Source organism: Anas acuta, chromosome 1, assembly GCF_963932015.1.
Source record: "Anas acuta chromosome 1, bAnaAcu1.1, whole genome shotgun sequence".
Taxonomy (NCBI): Eukaryota; Metazoa; Chordata; class Aves; order Anseriformes; family Anatidae; genus Anas; species Anas acuta.
This window is the reverse complement of record NC_088979.1, coordinates 17,333,559-17,353,864: the sequence shown is the minus strand read 5'-3', so window position 1 is coordinate 17,353,864 and position 20,306 is coordinate 17,333,559. Positions and strand designations below refer to the sequence as shown.

General features: G+C 37.6%; 1 protein-coding gene across 1 annotated transcript in view; it reads right to left on the bottom strand.

The window, feature by feature from the left end:
• DDX10 (DEAD-box helicase 10) overlaps positions 1–20,306 on the bottom strand; it is a 182,544-nt gene that overhangs the window by 144,609 nt on the left and 17,629 nt on the right. The window contains exons 10-11 of the mRNA XM_068670569.1: positions 8,127–8,228; positions 466–553 (exon numbers count right to left, since the gene is read on the bottom strand). Of these exons, the coding sequence (XP_068526670.1) occupies positions 466–553; positions 8,127–8,228 (190 nt within the window). The remainder of the gene's footprint in view (positions 1–465; positions 554–8,126; positions 8,229–20,306) is intronic.

The following is a 20,306-nucleotide window of genomic DNA, read 5'->3' as shown; positions in this document are numbered from 1 at the left end:
AAATAAACAAACAACAACAAACAAAAAACAACTCAAACAGCTGAGCAACAGTGCCTAGATCTAGATCTTTTGGACTAGATGATCTTCAGAGGCCCCTTCCAACCTCGTCCATTCTGTGACTACTAAATCAAAAATTACTTTTATACCCCAAACTCTAAAATAATTTGTTCCCACCTATGCCTTAACTACGGCACAATAGCAGTAAGTCAGGATGGCTCTTCAGACATTAGCATCGTGAGCCCATGTTCAGAATCAACTCACCCAGGCCATACAGACACGCTTATCACCACTTGCTAAAACATAATTGTTCTTTCTACTGATGCCACACTTTAAATATCAGAACAATTTAGAAGAACAGTTCCAAACACTGCTGCTAAGGCACATATCAGCAGGTCAATTATTCCAGCAGCAGTTCTATTCAATTAGCATACCTCAAGAACCGTAGTACGGCAGATGAGCACTTACCCTTTGAGCTTTCTCTTTTAACTCCTGATCTTGGGCTAAGAAAGCTTGCAGCCTCTTTTGGATGTCTGTAAGCTTATCAGGATTGATTCTAATTAAAAAAAAAAAAAAAAGTTAACTTTAATTATTAGAACATGCACAAATAAGCACCTATTAAATTCTCCGGAGTATCTTCAAATTTTCTGCATTGCTTTAATATGCATAAAACTATCTCCACTCTGAACAAGCTTACAGAGGAACCATATTATATACACTCCTCAAAAGAATAACACAGAAAAGAGAAATGGGAGCTCAGCCTTTTTATCCAGCTACACTTTTTGTTGAACTAGATTAAACTTGTCCCAAAGCAAAGCCAAAATCAGCATTAAAATAATTTTCAAATTTATAAAAATGATGGGAAAAAAAAATACAACTACAGTGAACCACAGTACTACCTTATAGTGAGGCAACAGTTTTCCTAAGGAAATTCTCAGTGTTTTTGAAAGCTTAAATACGATCCAGTGTATTGAGAATACTGAAATTAACTTTTCTGTTATAACCAGATGAGCAAAAATAAAGGACGTTGAGATAAGCAGATTTAAGAGCTCCTCAAGATATTTATCAGGTGGATGGAGAACAGCTACTATATTATGTACTATATATGTACTATTATATATATTATGCTACTATATTATGTATATAAGAAATGCCTTTAAATCTGGTAAGAAGTTATGCAAGTCCTCTCCCATTTTTTAACTCTTACTCCAGTGATATTTACACTGTGCTAGGCTTATTTGCCAAGATCCTTACTCACCTATTTCTTGTTTTGACCTACTAATGCCAACCTAGGATATCGAAAAAGCAACTAAACGTGGTAGGAGTGTACCCCTCACGCAGAAGTCAAAAGAGATGCTCTACCACAACTACCAGAATTCTCACACTGGATCTTGCTGCTGTGTCATGTGTACTGGGTCATCCTATACTGTACAGCAGAACATAGCTTTTGTTTAAGAAAACCAAGAAAAATAAAAGAATCAAAATCATGTATCTTTACACAACACCGAGTCAGTCTAAAAAACATGACTGACTGAAATACTAGGCAAGAAATATTTCACAGTAATCTTCTGTAATATAAACCATTATGATCATCTACTATTCTTACTAAACAAGAAAGCAGCCATTAAGCAAAGGGTTGTGGGGTGTTACCAAGCAGTACTTTAAAGACATGAAAGCTTTATTCCCTCACTATTTCAATTTCATGTGTCTGTCCGGTACAGCCAGTGGAAGACTGTAGTGCTCACAAGCTGTTTGGTGACAGTTTCAGTGAAAGATCAAATAGCAGAGTTCCAGTTTCAAGACAGCATATAATTTGCTCTTAACGTGTTAAAATGTAAGACAGAAGTCAAGAGGCATGAAAAATTCAGCGGGACACAAACTGACCAACAAGTTTTTGAAATGCAGTGCACATAAGATACCTAAGACAGAAAAAGTAAAAATTGAGAGGAAGCTCTCCTACATTTTGTTCTACCAAACAAGATTAAGAAGGTAACAGCAAAAATATTTATGGTCCTAACACAGGAAACACGGTAGAATAGCAAAATAAAAGCAGCAGCTTCAGGAATACTAAATTGTATTAGAAGGTACGAACACAAAATATACGACCTCACTGCAGAGGAAATACAGAAAGAAGAGTAAAAAAGCTAGCTAGACAATATCAAGAGGTTTACAGTGACCTGAAACTCCGAAGAAACCTTAAAGTAGAACTGAATACAAGAATAAAAACCAGCACAAATACACTGGAATAAAGAAATATAAGCACAAAATTTATATGGGTATACAGATAGGTAGACAGATAGGAAGGGGCAGTAAAAATTACAAAAAAAAAAAAAAAACACTGATGGTAAGACATCCCAGAAAAGTGTTGCATTACTATTAAGTTATGGGAAAGCTACTACTAGATGACACACATTTAAATTATTCTGTGTCTTTTCCCCCTCCCTTGTCTTCACTCAAGTGGCAGCTGACAACAGTTACAGCACAGTCCAAGCTCACACCTGAACTGGAAAGCCTGGGTTAGCAGGTACTTTGATAAAACACCTGGGTCAAAAGAATCTTGTGCCTTATCTAGAGAGAAAGCACGCTTCAGGACATAGTTATACTTATTTGTGCAAGTTCATCTGAGATAGATAAAAATCTGTGAAACAGGGCAGATAAACATAGTGCTCATCTTCAAAGGTGGCAAGAAAAGAAGTTAAACAATCATTGCTTCTTCACTTGGTACTGAAAAAAAGAACGTGTAAGTACCTGAAGAAAATAAGCAAACATGTCATTAATTGCCAATACAGCTTAGTCAATAGGAAAGGAACAGCAGATGTTGTATCTTGATGTCAGCAAAGCATCTGGCGTCTCATATCCTCAATAAGCTAGGGAAACACAGTATACGTGAAAGCTCTGAGTAAAGGCAAAGCCAGCTGTGGAGCTGTTGTGGTCATGACTAACTCACTGTCAAAGTCGAAACACATCCCAAGTTCCAGCTCTCACCCAGGCCCGCTATTAGGTCCTCCATTATGAACAATAGTCTTAGACAAGTTGTAAAAAAATAAAATCTATGTGCAGTCAACAAATTGTAAGTAGTTTAGAAAATGTGATACTTCGTAGCTAAAAACAAGGCAAGATATTGTAGTGTAAATCTAAGTTTTGAGCTTTCAACTTGTGTTCTTGTTTCTAAGTCTTTACAACATAAACTCACTGTTGACATGTCCCTTGTAGACAACATGAGAAGCAGATAAATTGCAAGATGTCAGTACATCGGAAACTGAGCCATACGTTCAGCAAACACAACATGGGGACACACAGAGTCAGGCCATGGTGCAAATCAATTGAAGCCCCAGCTGCTTATGAGGTGTAAGTATTCTTGAGAAAACAGGCAGGGAAGTTTCATTTCACCAGTATGCAATACATCTAGGGGGAAGGCTGCTAGTTAAAAATTATGACATGAGAAAAGCTTTAATAATGGTCTAAATTTGCGAGACTGTACAGAGTAAGTCAGAAGTATTTCCGACACTCTTTTTCTCTCCTCATGATTTATTTCAATTTTATGGACTACCAAAAACAGATGGGTGTTTAGATGGCAATTCATCCAACATGGGATCTTCAGGAGTGGATGGACACATGAAGCCAACTCTAAGACAACCAGTGCAGGCTATATTGCTATTTTGTTAGAAAAGCATTACTTGCAGTTTTTAAACTTAAGATCACTCATTTTTCCATCATATAGTTTCAATATTCCACGTGACTTCCAAGCAGCAGCAATTTTTGCTCTGTGCTGGGGGTATTGGTAAATACTCAGCTGAACAGTCAGCTGAATATGAGCCAGCAGTGTGCTCAGGTGGCCAAGAAGGCCAACGGCATCCTGGCTTGTATCAGGAATAGTGTGGCCAGCAGGACCAGGGAAGTGATTGTTCCCCTGTACTCGGCTCTGGTGAGGCTGCACCTCAAGTACTGTGTTCAGTTTTGGGCCCCTCAGAAGGACATCGAGGTGCTCGAGCGAGTCTAAAGAAGGGCAATGAAGCTGGTGAAGAGTCCAGAAAACAAGTCTTATATGGAGAGTCTGAGAGAGAGCTGTGGTTGCTTAGTCTGGAGAAAAGGAGGCTCAGGGGAAACAATACTGCTCTCTACAACCACCTGAAAGGAGGCTGTAGTGAGGTCGTCTCTTCTCCTAATCAGCAAGTGACAGGACAAAAGGAAATGGCCTCAAGTTGAGCCAAGGGATGTTTAAGATGGATATTAGGAAAAATTTCTTCACTGAAAGGGTTGTGAAGCATTTTAACAGGCTGTCCAGGGAAGTGGTTGAGGCACCATCCCTGCAGGTATTCAAAAGACAAAGATGTGGTGCTTAGGGACATGGCTTACTGGAAAACTTGGTAGTGCTAAGTTAACAGTTGATGATCTTAAAGGTCTTCTCCAACCTAAGTGATTGAGTGATTCTGATTCTCTATTTGCACTTCGTTTGGTAAAATTTTCTATAGAGATAAAGCTTGTTATGATAACCTTTTCAGAAGCAACTTTGATCTTGTTACTCGAGAAAATTAGATGCAATGAGAAATCTCAAGGTATTATCAAAAATAATTTCAGTTTACACTTTTCATCTAAAACTTTGAAGTTATAGACTAATAAATATGCCTATAACATTTAATACCTTCAGAGTAGTATTTCCTATATCTGAATACTCTACAGTACTATATTTATTATTGCATATTTTAGTTTCTCTTGCTCTGCTTGAGCAACAAAAAATGACACATCATTAAAAGCACTAACTGTAAATTTGCAGCTTGTGCTGATTAGAAAAGAATGGCATACTGTAGCAAGCTCTACAGGGAGCTTCGATATGAAATTGAAAGTCAGGAAAACAAAACAAACCCTAGCCTTTTATTTTCCTAAATACGTGTTCAAAAATTCTTCCCCCTGCATCCTTCAAATTATGTAACTTTTAAAAGCCCTACATAAACGAAGTAAAGAAATGTTAACAGCTGTTTGTAGAAGAAATACAAAACAAGAAAGTTACAGAAAACTGGTTCTTATGATACTTATGCAAGATAAAAATGCTAACAAAAACAGCAAAATTCTATGAGTCTACGACGTTTTAGAAATAAAAAGCTTTCAAAATGAATTTCAGAAGGTTGAAGAGTTAAACCCTGTTTGCAGAAAGCAATGCTCATAAACATCTAACTCATCATGTAGAACAATTCTTGAGAATCTATAATTGTATGAATATGTACACACAACACAGGAAAACTTCAGCAAGAGACCTGCAATGTCATCCATGAGCTGATGGAACTTCTTCAGCAATTTATCAACTGACAAAACACAACAGGATTGTAGTAATTGGGAAACTGGTTAGAAGTAAACAACGTGACCAGAATCATCATTAATAGCTTTTAGGATGAAGGTGGTTTGAAATCTACAAGTAATTACAAAATTTTTATTATTTTTAAGAACTTTGGTCAGCCTCTTAGAAGTACGTTGCTAAACAAATGTTAAACACACCAAGTAGACCATTCTAATTAAAAGTAGTACCCTTCATTACAATGTTGCAAGTATTACTAAGGCGTCCCTTACAAATTTGAAAACTCAATCCTAGGGGGCAGGCTGTTAAAAAGTATTATCAATTGAAAGCCTTGACTTTGCTTATACTGGTTCCATAACCTATTCAAACAATATTATTCAAGAAGTTAAAAGCTTAGCTGCCAAAGAAAGATGAACTATTTATACTGCACATGAGAACAGACATTTATTTAGAGAAAACCAAAATGAGATTAATGATTTGATTAGATATCATTTTAAGAAGACAAAAGATGATGTCTGGAAAAAAAGACATTTTGCTTAGACTGTGGTGGTTATACAACTGATTCTTTTAAGGTGCTATGATGCCTAAAGGAAAAGGAAACACCAAAGAAAGAATCTTCAGGAACAATTAGACTTTTAGTAGATACCTGACTTTGATTTTGCTGTTTTAGCAAAAGGTATCTTTTGTTTGAAGTTCATGCATATTCTATACAGAACTGTTACCTGTATTTGCCAACAAAAAGTGTATTTACTTCACTGGCTGCTGTGCAGTCACTCTGTTAGAAGCAACATTCACAAGCACAGTTTGCAAGTACAACCACTAGAATTTGAAACAATCCACTAAACCTTAAATCTGGAAAGTGCTATATGCATGTTTTTATACCCTGCAGAAGTGACAACCTGTGTCCAGGCACTGTGTGTTTGGAGTGATGATATTTAACTGTGACATTAAAAAAAGCAATCATCAGCGAAAACAGCCAGAAAAATCCTGCTCGTAGCCTACTGCCTTGTGAAGCTGAACACTGGTGAACTCAAAGAGTAATATTCAGTAGAAACTAACAGTATTCTGTGGTTATCATTCCAAGCTTTTGCTTACCACCACCACCACAACTGCACCAGACCACTTGAGCCTTCCTTTCCACTTAAAAAGTTTGTTAAAAGTCACTTTCACATCAAATTGCAGTTAAACACCTTATCCTGGCTTACCTTAATGCATCCTATTATTTAATTTACAATAGGAAAAGCTAAATTAAGTGAGAAAGTGTCATTTTTCAAATCTACTGAATGAGAAAACCTGAAGCATGTGTTCGCTTGCATTTCTTAACTTGACAAACATGTATGGAAAGTGTAAAAAAAAAAAAAAAGTTGAGTAATTATATAAATAGCAGTAATTTCTTACTTTTACTCATTAGAATTCAAAGAATCTAGTATAAGTTAATTTTAAGCAGACCTGAAGGTTTAAGTGTTGAGGTAAAAATAGCCACTTAACGTTTCACCCTATTCTGTTTTATTCTCCAAAACAATTATTCCACCAACACTCTCTGCATACAGTTAATTATCTTCTAGTCTTAGGTATCTTCACCTTCAAACCATAACTTTTCAAAATAAAAGAGTCCCAGCCTTGCTCTTATCAACTTGTAGAAATTAATTCCTACCTTGCATCATCCTTTCCTGGATTTCTTCTAGCTCCACTCTGTGACTTTTGACATGCGGTATCCTGAACCATGTGAGCGTTCAAAATGGAGTCAAGCTCTCTGTGTATTTCCTGGCTTGCATTCAGGCTATTTTTCCCTCATATATATATATATATATATATATATATTATATATATATATATATATATATATTATTTTTTTTTTTAACAATTCTGTTTCTTCTTTTGATTTAGCATTGGGCTGATAGAAGTTCTGTGTTTGTTGAGGCTAAGTAAGAAATCATCACTGATTTATTTTTAGTGTTCTCTTTATTTATTGTTTTTAAAGCTAGGGCTTATTTCTTTCCTACAGGTACATTACTCTGCATTTAATAGATGTTGAAAACATACACTGGGGAAGGGGGGCAAAACATGTTTTGTTTGTTTGTTTGTTTTTAACATAGTATCGTTACATATTTTTGCAACTCTTTCAAAGTCAGCTCTCACTGGTAGCACGGGCATAGATTCCTACTGGTCTCCATTAGTATATTCTCTCCAGTAAGAAAAATGATCATTTAGTGATTTTTTTTTATTTCCTGTTCTTCAACTAGCCAATTCAGAAAGAGCATGACAAATTGGAGAAATAGTCTAGAACTATAGAAAAGACAGGTAAGAGAAACCAGAGTAGTGAAAGGTCTAAAAAGCATTACATGTTAAGATTAAAGAAATTGTAATTACTTAATCTGCAAATGAAAAGGGAAAGAGATAGGGTGATAATGCTCAATTACATAAGAAGTAGCTGAAGAGAGTATGAGAATGTAATTTTCCATAAATTCTTGGCACAGGATAAAAGAAATATTTCACTTAAATTATTGTAAGACTTATCAGACACTTGAGGAAAAAAACTTAATGACAAGAACTGTTGAGTATAGATGAGATCACTTCGCGCAATTGTGGAAATATTCATTGGCAAATTAGACAAGCATTAAGTACAAGTAATTTGTACAGTCAACCCTGCCTTTAGGAAAAGAGATGGAATAGGTAACCTCTCAAGGTCTTTTCTTTTTCTTTAGCAACATCAAAAACAAATAATCTCCCTTGTTTGTCCAATTCCAGGCAATTCAAGCATTTGATTCCACCATGACTGTCGTACTCGTAACACGTTATTCCTGGGGAAAGGCTGGCAGACAAACCATCAGTCACTTACTTGATTTCATTGACAGGTACTTTCCTCTGCACCAGCTGTTGCACCATGCTTTTTTCTTCTGAGGGAAGCAGTACTAACAAAGCTTCACCACCTTCTTTGTATCTGATCCAAAAGAAAAAAGAAAAAAAAGAAACACAAAGTAAATATGCAAAACATATAACTTTTTGTTGTTCCGCTACTGCCTTCTCCAATCTTGTTTTTTCTATGCAGGTAAAACTTTTCAGTCTCCTCAAACATAACTGGTTTCTTCTCTATATGGGAAGTTAACTTCTTCCTCTACCTTTATTCCATTCAGTCTGTTTCTATGCCAATAACTCTCCCAGTGTCCCTTATCCATTCATTTTCTTCTTGCCATTCAAATAACCTTTGGCTGCTTTTACTCCATCACATTTCCCTGCTGGGCCTTTATTCCAATTGCATTCATTCTTCTCCATCAGGAGAAGCATCAAGGAAAGGATATTATACAAAAGGTACCAACTGTCAGCAGGAGGGTGGGAGATGCTACCAGTTTGCGTTCAGGTCAGAAACCACAGAGAACAAAACTGTGCCAAGGTAGGTGACATATTCCAAGAAAAACTTGGCAGCGATTGAAACAACCTTACAAGCTTGAGAAGTGGGCCCATGTGAACCTAAGCAAAAGAAGGACATGGACTTGTTAAAGTGAATCCAGAGGAGGGCCACGAGGATGATCAAGGGGCTGGAGTACCTCTCCTGTGAAGACAGGTTGTGGGAGTTGGGGTTGTTCAGCCTGGAGAAGAGAAGGCTCTGGGGAGACCTTACAGCGGCCTTCCAGTACCTAAAGGGGGCTACAGGAAAGCTGGGAAAAGACTCCTTGTCAAGGGGTGGAGTGACAAGACAAGGAGTGATGGCCTTAAACTAAGAGAGGGTAGGTTTAGACTGGATATAAGGAAAAAATTCTTTACTGTGAGGATGGTGAGGCCCTGGCACAGGTTGCCCAGATGCCCCATCCCTGGAGGTGCTCAAGGCCAGGCTGGATGGGGCTTTGGGCAACCTGGGCTGGTGGGAGGTGTCCCTGCCCATGGCAGGGGGGTAGGACTGGGTGATCTGTAACATCCCTTCCAACCCAAACCGTTCTGTGATTCTAGGAAATCACCCGTCCAGTCTTTGCACATAGAAAAGGGGACAGAAATGCTGTGTAAGGAAGCGTTGGAGTCAAGTCAAGACTCTGGCCTCCAGTGAGTTATCTTCAGCCATGGAGAGTGCCAAGTACATCCTTCGGCACACCAAAAAGTCACACCATTAACTGATAAAAATCACTTCAGATGGGATACAGAGAGCCCTTACTTCACCAAGTATAAACAGTTATCACTTGGCAAAAACAGAACTGCAAAACTGTTTGAAAACTATAAACACTATCTGTCACAGCATAGTAAGCAACACAAGCGGCAACAAAATCTGCAGTTAAAACAGTCTGACAGCTTTTATTACAGCTCTCTGCTTTCACTTGATGAATCTGGAAAATCACAACAAAATGTTCTGGAATGCCTTTTTCTTTTTTGCTCAGTGCTATGCATTACGGGTTTGGGGACTGACGTTTAAAGATAATTTAAAAAAATTATCCTGCCTTTAACATTTTTACAAGACTTTCATCATTAAAATTTAACCGTTACATTCTGTATTTTGGCATTTCACAGAGAAATCAAATTGATACTAGAGGAGAGCTTCTGCCATACACCATGGAAGTTCCTAGTTTTGAAATTGTTTGGTAAGAATACCAAAACAAACAGTAATACATTTGGAATTTGTCCCCAAAATAATACTGTTTGGGGTTGAGGGAGAGAGACTGTAAATATATGGATATAATTGCATTATTTTAATCCATGTAATTAATAGACATAAAATGTTCTTAATGCAGAAATATCAGCTTGTAGTCTTTTTTTCAGAGTTCTAAATGAACGAACTCCCAGGATGTTTGGTTTAAGGCAACTCTCTTTGCTAACAGCACAGCAGGCCCTAAGCCACTCCTGAGAGAACATTCCATGATTTTTTCAGCTCTTTATATAATGATAAAGGTTGGGAATGACTTGCATGTATAGACCAAGGCCACTTTGTAAGAAAGCTCTATTTACTTTTTAACCCAAGTAGATTCCAGGCTGTATTTCCAACAACAAGTAGGTGCATGTCGGACGCTACCACTGTCTGAACAAGCGATGGATTCCTGGAAAGCCAATGAACCATGGAAGACTCTGCCCTTTATGGCAAAAATTGATGATCACAGTCCCAAGGCAACTAATTATGCATCAAAAGAGTTCTCAGTACTGTAGAAAACAAGCAGAAAAAAACAAACATCTTCTTTTATCTACCCAAAGCTTGTACAAGACACGAAGACAGAAATTATATTGCTGTCAGAAAGAGTCTCAGCAATTCATTACCCAGAGTAACACACAGACCTGCTAGTCTCTTCAAAATAAATGCTATGACAGGAAAGGATTCAGAAAAAGTCTATGAGAACAACCAGATATCTGGAAAGAGTACCTGTCTAATCTCTTAATAAGAATATTCTTCATTTATCAAGATGACAAAAAAAAGTCTTAATTCCACCAGATATCTATACATATACATACCTATGAAGGATGATTTGTACAGCTTAGTTGTTTCTGGCATTTCTTATCTTGGAATGCCTGATTTAACATTCTTAACCTTTTGTTGTAATGTATTTCTTTTATTCAGTGTGCAACACACTGTGAAAGGCCAGTGCCATACAAACCGTATAAGAAATACCCATCATGGGTCAATAAATGCAGATACCTTCTCTGCAAGCCACAGCTCCAAACTGTGTTATGATACAGTATGGGAAATGTCATTCTACATCAGTTTCGCTTTAATAGCTTTTCCTCAGTACACCCGAGGTCACTCTCAAAACATTATGCAGGACCAGATAAAGCTTCAAGCTGACCCTTGAAAGGTGTTCTTGCATTGTTAGTGCTAAACACTTGCTTTCAGGAAGCACAAGTTCAGGAGATGTAATTCTGCAGGTACATTCCATACATAATTCACACGCACAAAAACCTACCACAGCCTGTTCTCTATGGACAACAATGAGTTCAATGTTTAAGTCTTACAAAGCCTTTATATCAAGAAGATAGTACTATAGCTAAGTAGAAAAACAATCACATGAAAATGGACAACAAACAGATAGTTTCCAAATATCCATACTTTCTCATTTTTTGGCAACTATTAAGAAAAAAAAAATTTAAGTATTTCTCAGAGCTGATGCCTTCAAAGATTCAAATGGAGTGAAAGACATCTGATAACTATTGATGCAGTATAAGCCTTTTCCTTACCTACTTTGGAAACATTCACTCTTTTAAATGTCAATATTTTAAACCTACTTAAGGAGTCTTTGCCCATTTTATACCGCAAGTGTGATTTAATTAATTAAAACAGATGGTTTAATATTAATGCTGCTCTTCCAGAGCTAAACATGAAAACGAAATTATTATAGAACTGAGTAAGCTGAAAAACAAATAATCTTAAGTACCATCTGGGAAGGTTTGTATCTGTTTAGTCTCTCCCATGGGTGTTTAGCTACAGAAAACAAAATCCAAGCCTACAAAAAATGAGTTTTGCTTGGGCCAAGTTTTATCTTATTTCTTGAAAAGAAAAGAACAACTTACTAATATGCTAGTAAGAAAATTATGGTCTTAAAGATAACCTTCAAAACAGAGGTTGCAGAGGAAAGCTTCAATTTTCAGAAGTTTTTCTGTGTCCTTCATATCAAGAACTTCTATATTAGCAAACTTATGAAAGCACAGTCTACTAAAAACTGTCATAAACAATAAAGAAAAGAACACTTAAATTTTCTGCTCAGCATTTGTTTCCATTACAATGCCTGAAATGTGGGAGAAAAGAACATCCTTCAGCCTCTTAAGGGAATAAAGTTCTCCACCAATGCCAACAAAAGAGAATTCCTGTAATTATTTTCAGTAGACACAGGCAAAACCTTTGAGCTTTAATGGATGACAAACAGCAAAGTCAACCTCGGTTACTGAAATTCTTCAGTATGAGACTACTTTTACAGAAAAGACGACATAAGGAGAAGTTCTCCCCATTCCTGCTAATAGCAGCCTTCAAGTTGCCTGTTGTCACTGAAGCCAAACATCTGTCTTAGTGAATAACAAATCACCAGAATTAATTAAGTATGCACCTCAACTGTGCTGGAGAAAAGTAAGTTAACCTCAAAGTAATCACACTTTCTCGACTGTTTAGTAATTGATGATATTACTTATCTTGTCATATCCTCAAGGTGATCAACAAACCAAAGCAGGGAGTCATCTTTGCATTGCAATTTTAACAGTCCCTTAGTATTCCAGAGACCATTCGTTCCCATTCTGCAGCATCTTACTTGCACAAAGTCTTTGAAAAAAGATATTCATCTCTCTCCTATTTATTTATTAGTCTGCTGCCTTCAATATTTATCAAAAGGCAAGGAACTTCTCTGTAACTCTATCTTGACTTACAAACAAGGAAGCAGTGACAAATCATAATTAGCTCTATAAAGCAAAGGGTAGGAATGATGGATTTACACTGATTGCAGATGAGAAGATAGTTTAAGGCTAGCAATAACTGATCAGCTACTTGGCCTCCACGAAAAGCATTTGAGTCTCATCCTGTTGTCGTGGTTGCCGTGCTATCAGTTCCTTCCTACTTGATACTAGCCAGCAGCTTGAGGTGATTTTTAGCTGAAATTTAAGTAGTTTATTCACCATGACAGAATCTATCCTCTTGATTTTAACTTTTTTTTTTTTTTTTTTTAATAAAGTAAATGAGAGTTATTCTACAACTCTTTGATCCTTTACTGAAGAAACAGTGCTCTTGACATTTTTAACCATTTTTCTCTACTTATAATTAGCCAGTACCACAGAGTCCTAAATAATGGATCCTGTTTCCTTCTCATCCAGCCTTTGGATGAAGGCTTAACTATGTGCCTGCAAGTAGGTAAATATTCATAAAATTAATGAAGGAGAAAAAAACAGAAAGATAAGTTTAACGATTAAAATTGTGCTGCATATTACACCATAAGGACCCGAGTGAAGCGCATCTCACAGAATCACAGAATTTTCTAGGTTGGAAGAGACCTCAAGATCATCGAGTCCAACCTCTGACCTAAAACTAACAGTCCCCACTAAACCATATCCCTAAGCTCTACATCTAAACGTCTTTTGAAGACTTCCAGGGATGGTGACTCCACCACCTCCCTGGGCAGCCCGTTCCAATGCCTCACAACCCTTTCAGTAAAGAAATTCTTCCTAACATCTAACCTAAAACTCCCCTGGCGCAACTTTAGCCCATTCCCCCTCGTCCTGTCACCAGGCACATGGGAGAACAGGCCAACCCCCACCTCACTACAGCCTCCTTTAATGTACTTATACAGAGCAATAAGGTCACCCCTGAGCCTCCTCTTCTCCAGGCTGAACAAGCCCAGCTCCTTCAGCCGCTCCTCGTAGGACTTGCTCTCCAGGCCCCTCACCAGCTTCGTCGCCCTTCTTTGGACCCGCTCAAGCACCTCGATGTCCTTCTTGTAGCGAGGGGCCCAAAACTGAACACAGTACTCGAGGTGCGGCCTCACCAGAGCCGAGTACAGGGGGACGATCACCTCCCTAGCCCTGCTGGTCACAGTGTTTCTGATACAAGCCAGGATGCCGTTGGCCTTCTTGGCCACCAGAGCACACTGCTGGCTCATATTCAGCCGACTGTCCACCATCACTCCCAGGTCCTTCTCTGCCTGGCAGCTCTCCAACCATTCCTCTCCCAGCCTGTAGTTCTGCTTGGGGTTATTGCGCCCCAGGTGCAGGACCCGGCACTTGGCCTTGTTGAACTTCATACAGTTGACCTCAGCCCATCGGTGCAGCCTATCCAGATCCTCCTGCAGAGCCTTCCTACCCTCGAGCAGATCGACACACGCACCTAGCTTGGTGTCATCTGCAAACTTACTGAGGGTGCACTCAATGCCGTCATCCAGATCATTGATGAAGATGTTAAAGAGGACCGGCCCCAGCACCGAGCCCTGGGGGGGGCTATATGATATCTCATATCATTAAGAAAATTGTGGTTATGATCCGTATCTAATAAACTAAATTATTGTACTCAGTCTGTATTTCAGTAACATTTCTATTGTATTCGTGTGACATCTGGGGAAAGAAACTAGTACATATGGACTGAAATCCAAGAAACTTTATAAATAGTTTCTGAGCTTACGGTTGGGTCCTTAGATAAGAAGCTTAATATATGAAATCAGATTAACAGGATTGAAATTTTAAATTTGACTGACTTCAGAAAGATTCTCTAGCTGGGCTTTATAATCAGACAACACCTTATTAGTATTTATGTAGGGCTGAACAGCCTGGTAATAATCCGATGTTCAAACTCTAGTCCTACATAGACGTTAATTCCAAGTATCAGTTTTAATCTCATTTACTAAATAATTTTGTTCCAAAAACACATTTTGGTCAAACTCAAAACCCAAGAAGATTAACGGTAGAATTTATGAGAGCAATGAGGCCAGCACCTTTAAAGATTTGTAGATAACAACTGCAGTGTCCAGAGACCTTCTCCTAGAAAGTCAAAAAGACTTCTGAAATACCCAAGAAACACACACACACACAGTGTATTTCCAAAATAGACCACGTGCATTACACAATATATTATTTGAAATGAGTGCACCCTAAGTCATCATTCCCTGTGTTTCCCAGTCAGATTTCTAGCAGTTACAGAGCTTAAAAATAGAAAACAAAACCAAGTATGATGTAGCAGTATAAGGATTACATGAAATTTAAATGTAAAATAACTGTTTCATTAATATCTTAACATGGGAAGTCATGCCAGTCGTTTTAACCACAAAACAGTAAGGTTAAATGTTGACAGCAAAGATTTATAAATGTCCTGTAAAAACAGAAAGAATAGATCCTCTTTTCCAACGGAAGTCTATATATTTCTCTATCTACATACAACTGCATTTGAGATTTGTGGCTGGGGAAAAAAACAGGCATAGCATATTTCTTCATATTTTGTAAGAAGTATTCAAAAAGAGAACATGGCTATCTGCATATGCGAACATACATCTAGTTTTCAGAAGCTAGGTTACAAACAGTGACTTCCCAATCTACATTTTCATTAAGTTAGCTAAAAACTTGATCATACTTAACATAATAAGGACTAGAAAAACAGTGGAGTCAAGTTCTATTATTTCTACCATGTAATTTTTACATTATTTTCAGTTCTTTGACAAAATAGCTACAGGAGTGAAGGAAAAAGCATTTCACTGATGCACACGTTTGACTGCACTGAACTCTTTTTATGTAAAGCAACAACATAAGACATCTTAAAAAATCCAAAAAATGTCAAAATGGAGAGCTTTATTCTGAGAAGACCTATTTCAATCTGATAGTCATACGAATAAATCTGTTCACCCACACACTACTCTTCAACAAAGAGGCGCTAATATCCATATTTATCCCTAAGGCCTTCCACAGAAATAACGTAACTCATACTTTTGTTTTTAAATTCAACTATTAAATCAGATTATATAAACTACCACTTTAAAACATATTTCTTAAAGTAACAGCTTTAAGTCTCTCATGTTGGGCTCAATTCAGGCAAAACTTTTTATACTACCTTCCAGGCCTTCTGCCACAAAGAGGATCGGTGAAATCTAAGCTTCAGAACAATAAAACATTACTTCTCCAAAGCCCAGGAGCAAGAAGGATTTTATCTACTGTTTATCATACCTTCTACACTGCTGGGTTTCTTCCCTATCGTGGTAATTTGTTATTCCACTTTTCTCAAGAGACAAAAGAGCAGAGAAAACAAATGGATGAATATCAGAATTTCTGCCCTATCTACATGATCAACGGTCTCTTATTTGATAAAGAATATTCTGCAAAGCAAGCTTTAAAAAGAGATCCGTGTGCACCGCTATCTGAAACTGGTCTTTATCATCTACAGCGTCCTACACAGCCCAACAAAAAACACAACAGACCAGAAAGTTTACTTGCCATATATAGCTGAGCAAACCCCATAGACAGCCCGTGCTCACTGATGGTTTCTAGCTTCAGTCAAAAGAGCATTTTTTTATCCCATGGGTTGAAAAAAAATCTGAAGTTCCACAGAGCATTTAACACAAATACACATCAATAAAAAGTAATCTGGCTTCACTTTTTGTTTCTTCTTTTGCTCATTTCTAGTGCTTTGTCCTCTCTTAGCTCTTTGTTGCATAGAACTTAGTTCAGTATCCTAAAAAAAAAAATGTATCAGTAAATATTGCTATGAAGTTAGAGATTTCTTAGGGTTTTGTTCATTTCTTTTTTTCTTTCTCTGATCGTTTCATAACGTTTTCCTTCTCTTGTCTGAACAGTAGCCTTTTTATATCTATTAACAAGTTCTGAGAATCATGCTGCTCAGTTGTATTTATGCCACAAAGCCTTAATCCCCCTCATTTAGTCATGTATCAGCTACTTGTCATTGCTTGCCAGACAGGCAGAAGAAACAACGGACAAGAACAAGCAGTGGTTCACCATAAATTGATCTGAAAAGCCCTTTGGGAGGTTGTTGGTCCTCCAGCCTGGATTGTAAGCAATCCATTTTCCATGGCAGCTGCGCCCACTCTGCTGAAACACAGGTGCTTGCTTATTTTTTTTTTTATTACAGCTCACAGGATAGTTTCATGTCAGCAGGTAATAAACCTAGCCAATTAAAACTGCAGTTTACTGAAACATTCCTGTCATTCCACTGTAAAAATAATTCTAATAGCCAATACAAAGGCAGGTAAACATGGCTGCAGCATCACAGGCCCCTGCCTGGTATATACCTAGAAAATTTAATAGTATGAATTGCAAGGTAAGTATGTGGTGCCAACAATTTCTTGTGACCTTCAGTGCCAGTTATTTTCACTTAACTTGAGCTAGGATAATGATTTGACTGCAATATAATTTGACTGCAATAAAATGAGACGGTCTAAATACTGCATTTATTTTTAAAGAAACATCAGTAAAAGTGCTTCACTAAGTCTCAAATAAGAAAAAAAAAATCAAACAAGGAGATGCCATCTTGATTATGCTGTTTATTCATGTCTCTCTCGGATTTCCCAATGGAAAAAATCAAGTTTCCACCACTGAAATATAGTTCCATTATGCCACCCACATTTTTAAATGATTTACTGTCACTTGGACATATTATTCTAAAGATATATTAATCTCATTTTCACACTTATGGTGTGCAATTACTTAAGGAGAGGCCCAATAAGCATGTTTCAAAGCAATTTATCTGATGACAGAGTAAGATCATTTCATGACTACAGCTCTTCTTAGTCTTTATTCACACTTCTTGGCTCTAATCATCATGCCAGCCAGTACAAAATAGTAGGTTGTCCTGGTTGTACAGTACCTCGCTTTGGGAAGAAGGACTTTTACTATACCATTTTCAGAACAGAGTTCACCAAAAGGAAAAAAAGCATATATACAGCTAGACAAAATATGCATACTTGTATTCATACACACATTACATTTAGCAACCAACATAAAAAAAAAAAAAACACTATTTTCCTAAGTCAGTTTGAGCGTCTAACAAACCTAACCACCTAACTTGGATTAAACACCAACCAGTATCAGAAATCTGAGCCTGAGTCAGACCTAAAGCCTGTGTAAACCTCTGGATTTAAAAGAGAAAAACTGCAAAGCAAAAGTTTTATTCTGCTTTGTGTTTCACTGTCTCCTGACTGAGAGAATTACTAAAGAAACAGTCTTTCTAGTCCCCTCTGAAGGAAAAAACAGAGCAGAGGGAAGAATGAAATTCTAGGAATGAATGTAATTAATTACTGAGACATGCTAGGATATGGGAACTTCCAAAATACAAGATATTTACGCATGAATAGAAAGATAGAATAGACATTTCAATGTCTTTTCTACTCATCAACGCAATCACAACTGAAAGAAAAACATCCCTGTACGCGTTCCTTTCATGCCACACAACTTACAAATTATGTTTGGAAAATCAGTTTGGGGGGAAAAAAAAATGATATCAGGGCGCTTCAGATACTATTATCTTCTGCTGTCCCCTAGTGGCTCTGCAACTTGTTTCACAGAACTGATCAAAGAATATTTTCAATTGCAGGCTTCACGGACTACAGAAAAGAAGGCATCAACAGAAATCAAAAGACAGAAGTAATGATCGTTTGCAAAACTCTGTTCAAATATCACTTATTTACGTAGAATTTTTTAAGCTAAAACCCACAGGGAAACACTTTGATGTAGTATTTTAAATTACAGACTTCACTAAGAGACTGTATGACTGTATGTATCTAGCCAAAAATATTTATGGGCATGGACATGGTATTGTCAGCATTTTAGAAACCCTGTTACTGAACTAGTTAAGACTTTAAATAAATACTTTATATTGGAGTAATTGGAAGCTATTTCTCCATTTTAATGGCACACCTTTCAAGGTAAAAAGAAGAGAATCTATATATGCCAATTCCACTATAAACTAAAAGCATTACTGGACAACACCCAGATTTTCTTGATCTTACTTTACCATAAATCAAAAATGCATAAGCTGCAATTTATGCTCTTCATAGGATGCAATGCAAATGAAATACTAGTTATGGAACATGGTGGTCTTCTCCATTTAAAAAAATCAATCTTCAACTTTCATTTTAGATAAGGTTTTGCAAAACTGCCAAAACAGAGGTGGGAACACGTCCACAAGTGTTAGTCAAAGGTTTTTCAGACCCCTCCCAAAAATAATTTATCTCATGACTTTCATATTTGCTTTTGTATCACAAAATAATTTGATTTCAAAAGTAAACAGTATTTGGCATCCCAGTTTTAATTACAGCTTAACACAGTCTCCTAATTAGCAGAGATATTTAATTTAGCTTTAATTCCACGCAATTATACACTCGCATAACCCATGAAAATTTGCAATTAACTCTAACCTCATTAATGAGGACTACTAAACTGCAGTTCAGTTCATTTTTATCAAGTTTCTAGAAGAAAGATGAGCTTCTCTCATACTAACTGCAGATACTGGAAACAAATAAAGTTTCCTACTCAACAGTCAGAGTTAACCAAGAAGCACATTCTCAATTATCCATTTCTAAAACTGTATAAGCATACTTGCTTAGTGTACTGTATTTACCTATAGCTATTACACACATTTAGTATTTTATTTTCAATGGCTTATTTCATGGTGTTAAGATCAGCAAACAAATCTTTTTCCAGGAATGCTTTACTTCAAGGATGGGGAGCCTAACAGTTCTCCAAAATGAAAGCCCTGTGTAGGGCAGGACTTCCACTGATCTTTGTATGAGTTTATGAGAGAGAAAATACCTGTGAAGCTTTCCCTACAAAAGGAATTTGCCTTCAGTCTTAGTCTCAATTCTGCCATCTCTAATAACTCACTCAGAGATGCTCAGAATTTCAGTAAGGTCTGGCTACTGAAAAATTGATGTGAACCCAAGTCTGAATGACAGCTTGGTGAAGCAAGAGACAGGCACCCAATATGGCTTGTGGCCTCTGGGACAAAGCCTCTGCCTCAACAACCTGCCCCAATCTGTCCCAAGCCATCACAGGAGTTTGTATACGAGATGCCTCTGAAAACAGACCCTTAAGGCTGCAAGGCTAACGTCTTAATTAGTGGTATTTTATGAGAAGTATTGTGGAAATGGGGTGGTTATTGAGCTTGATATAGCTGCTTACCCATTCACATCTCAACAAGTCTTCTGTCCTTGTGTAAACTGCCCATTAAACAGTGCCAAGTATAGAATCATAGAATCACAGAATCATTAAGGTTGGAAGAGACCTCCAATATCACCTGGTCCAACCATCCCCCTACCACCATCACCCACTAAACCATGTCCCCAAGCACCACGTCCAACACTTCCTTGAACACCCCCAGGGACGGTGACTCCACCACCTCCCTGGGCAATCCCAGTGCCTGACTGCTCTTTCTGAGCAGAAATGTCTCCTCATTGCCAACCTGAACCTCCCCTGGTGCAACTTGAGGCCATTCCCTATAGTCCTATCACTGGTTATCTGCAAGAAGAGGCTGACCCCCAGCTCCCCACAACCTCATTTGAGGTAGCTGTAGAGAGCAATGAGTTCTCCCCTGAGCCTCCTCTTCTCCAGACCAAACACCCCCAGTTCCCTCAATCACTCCTCACAG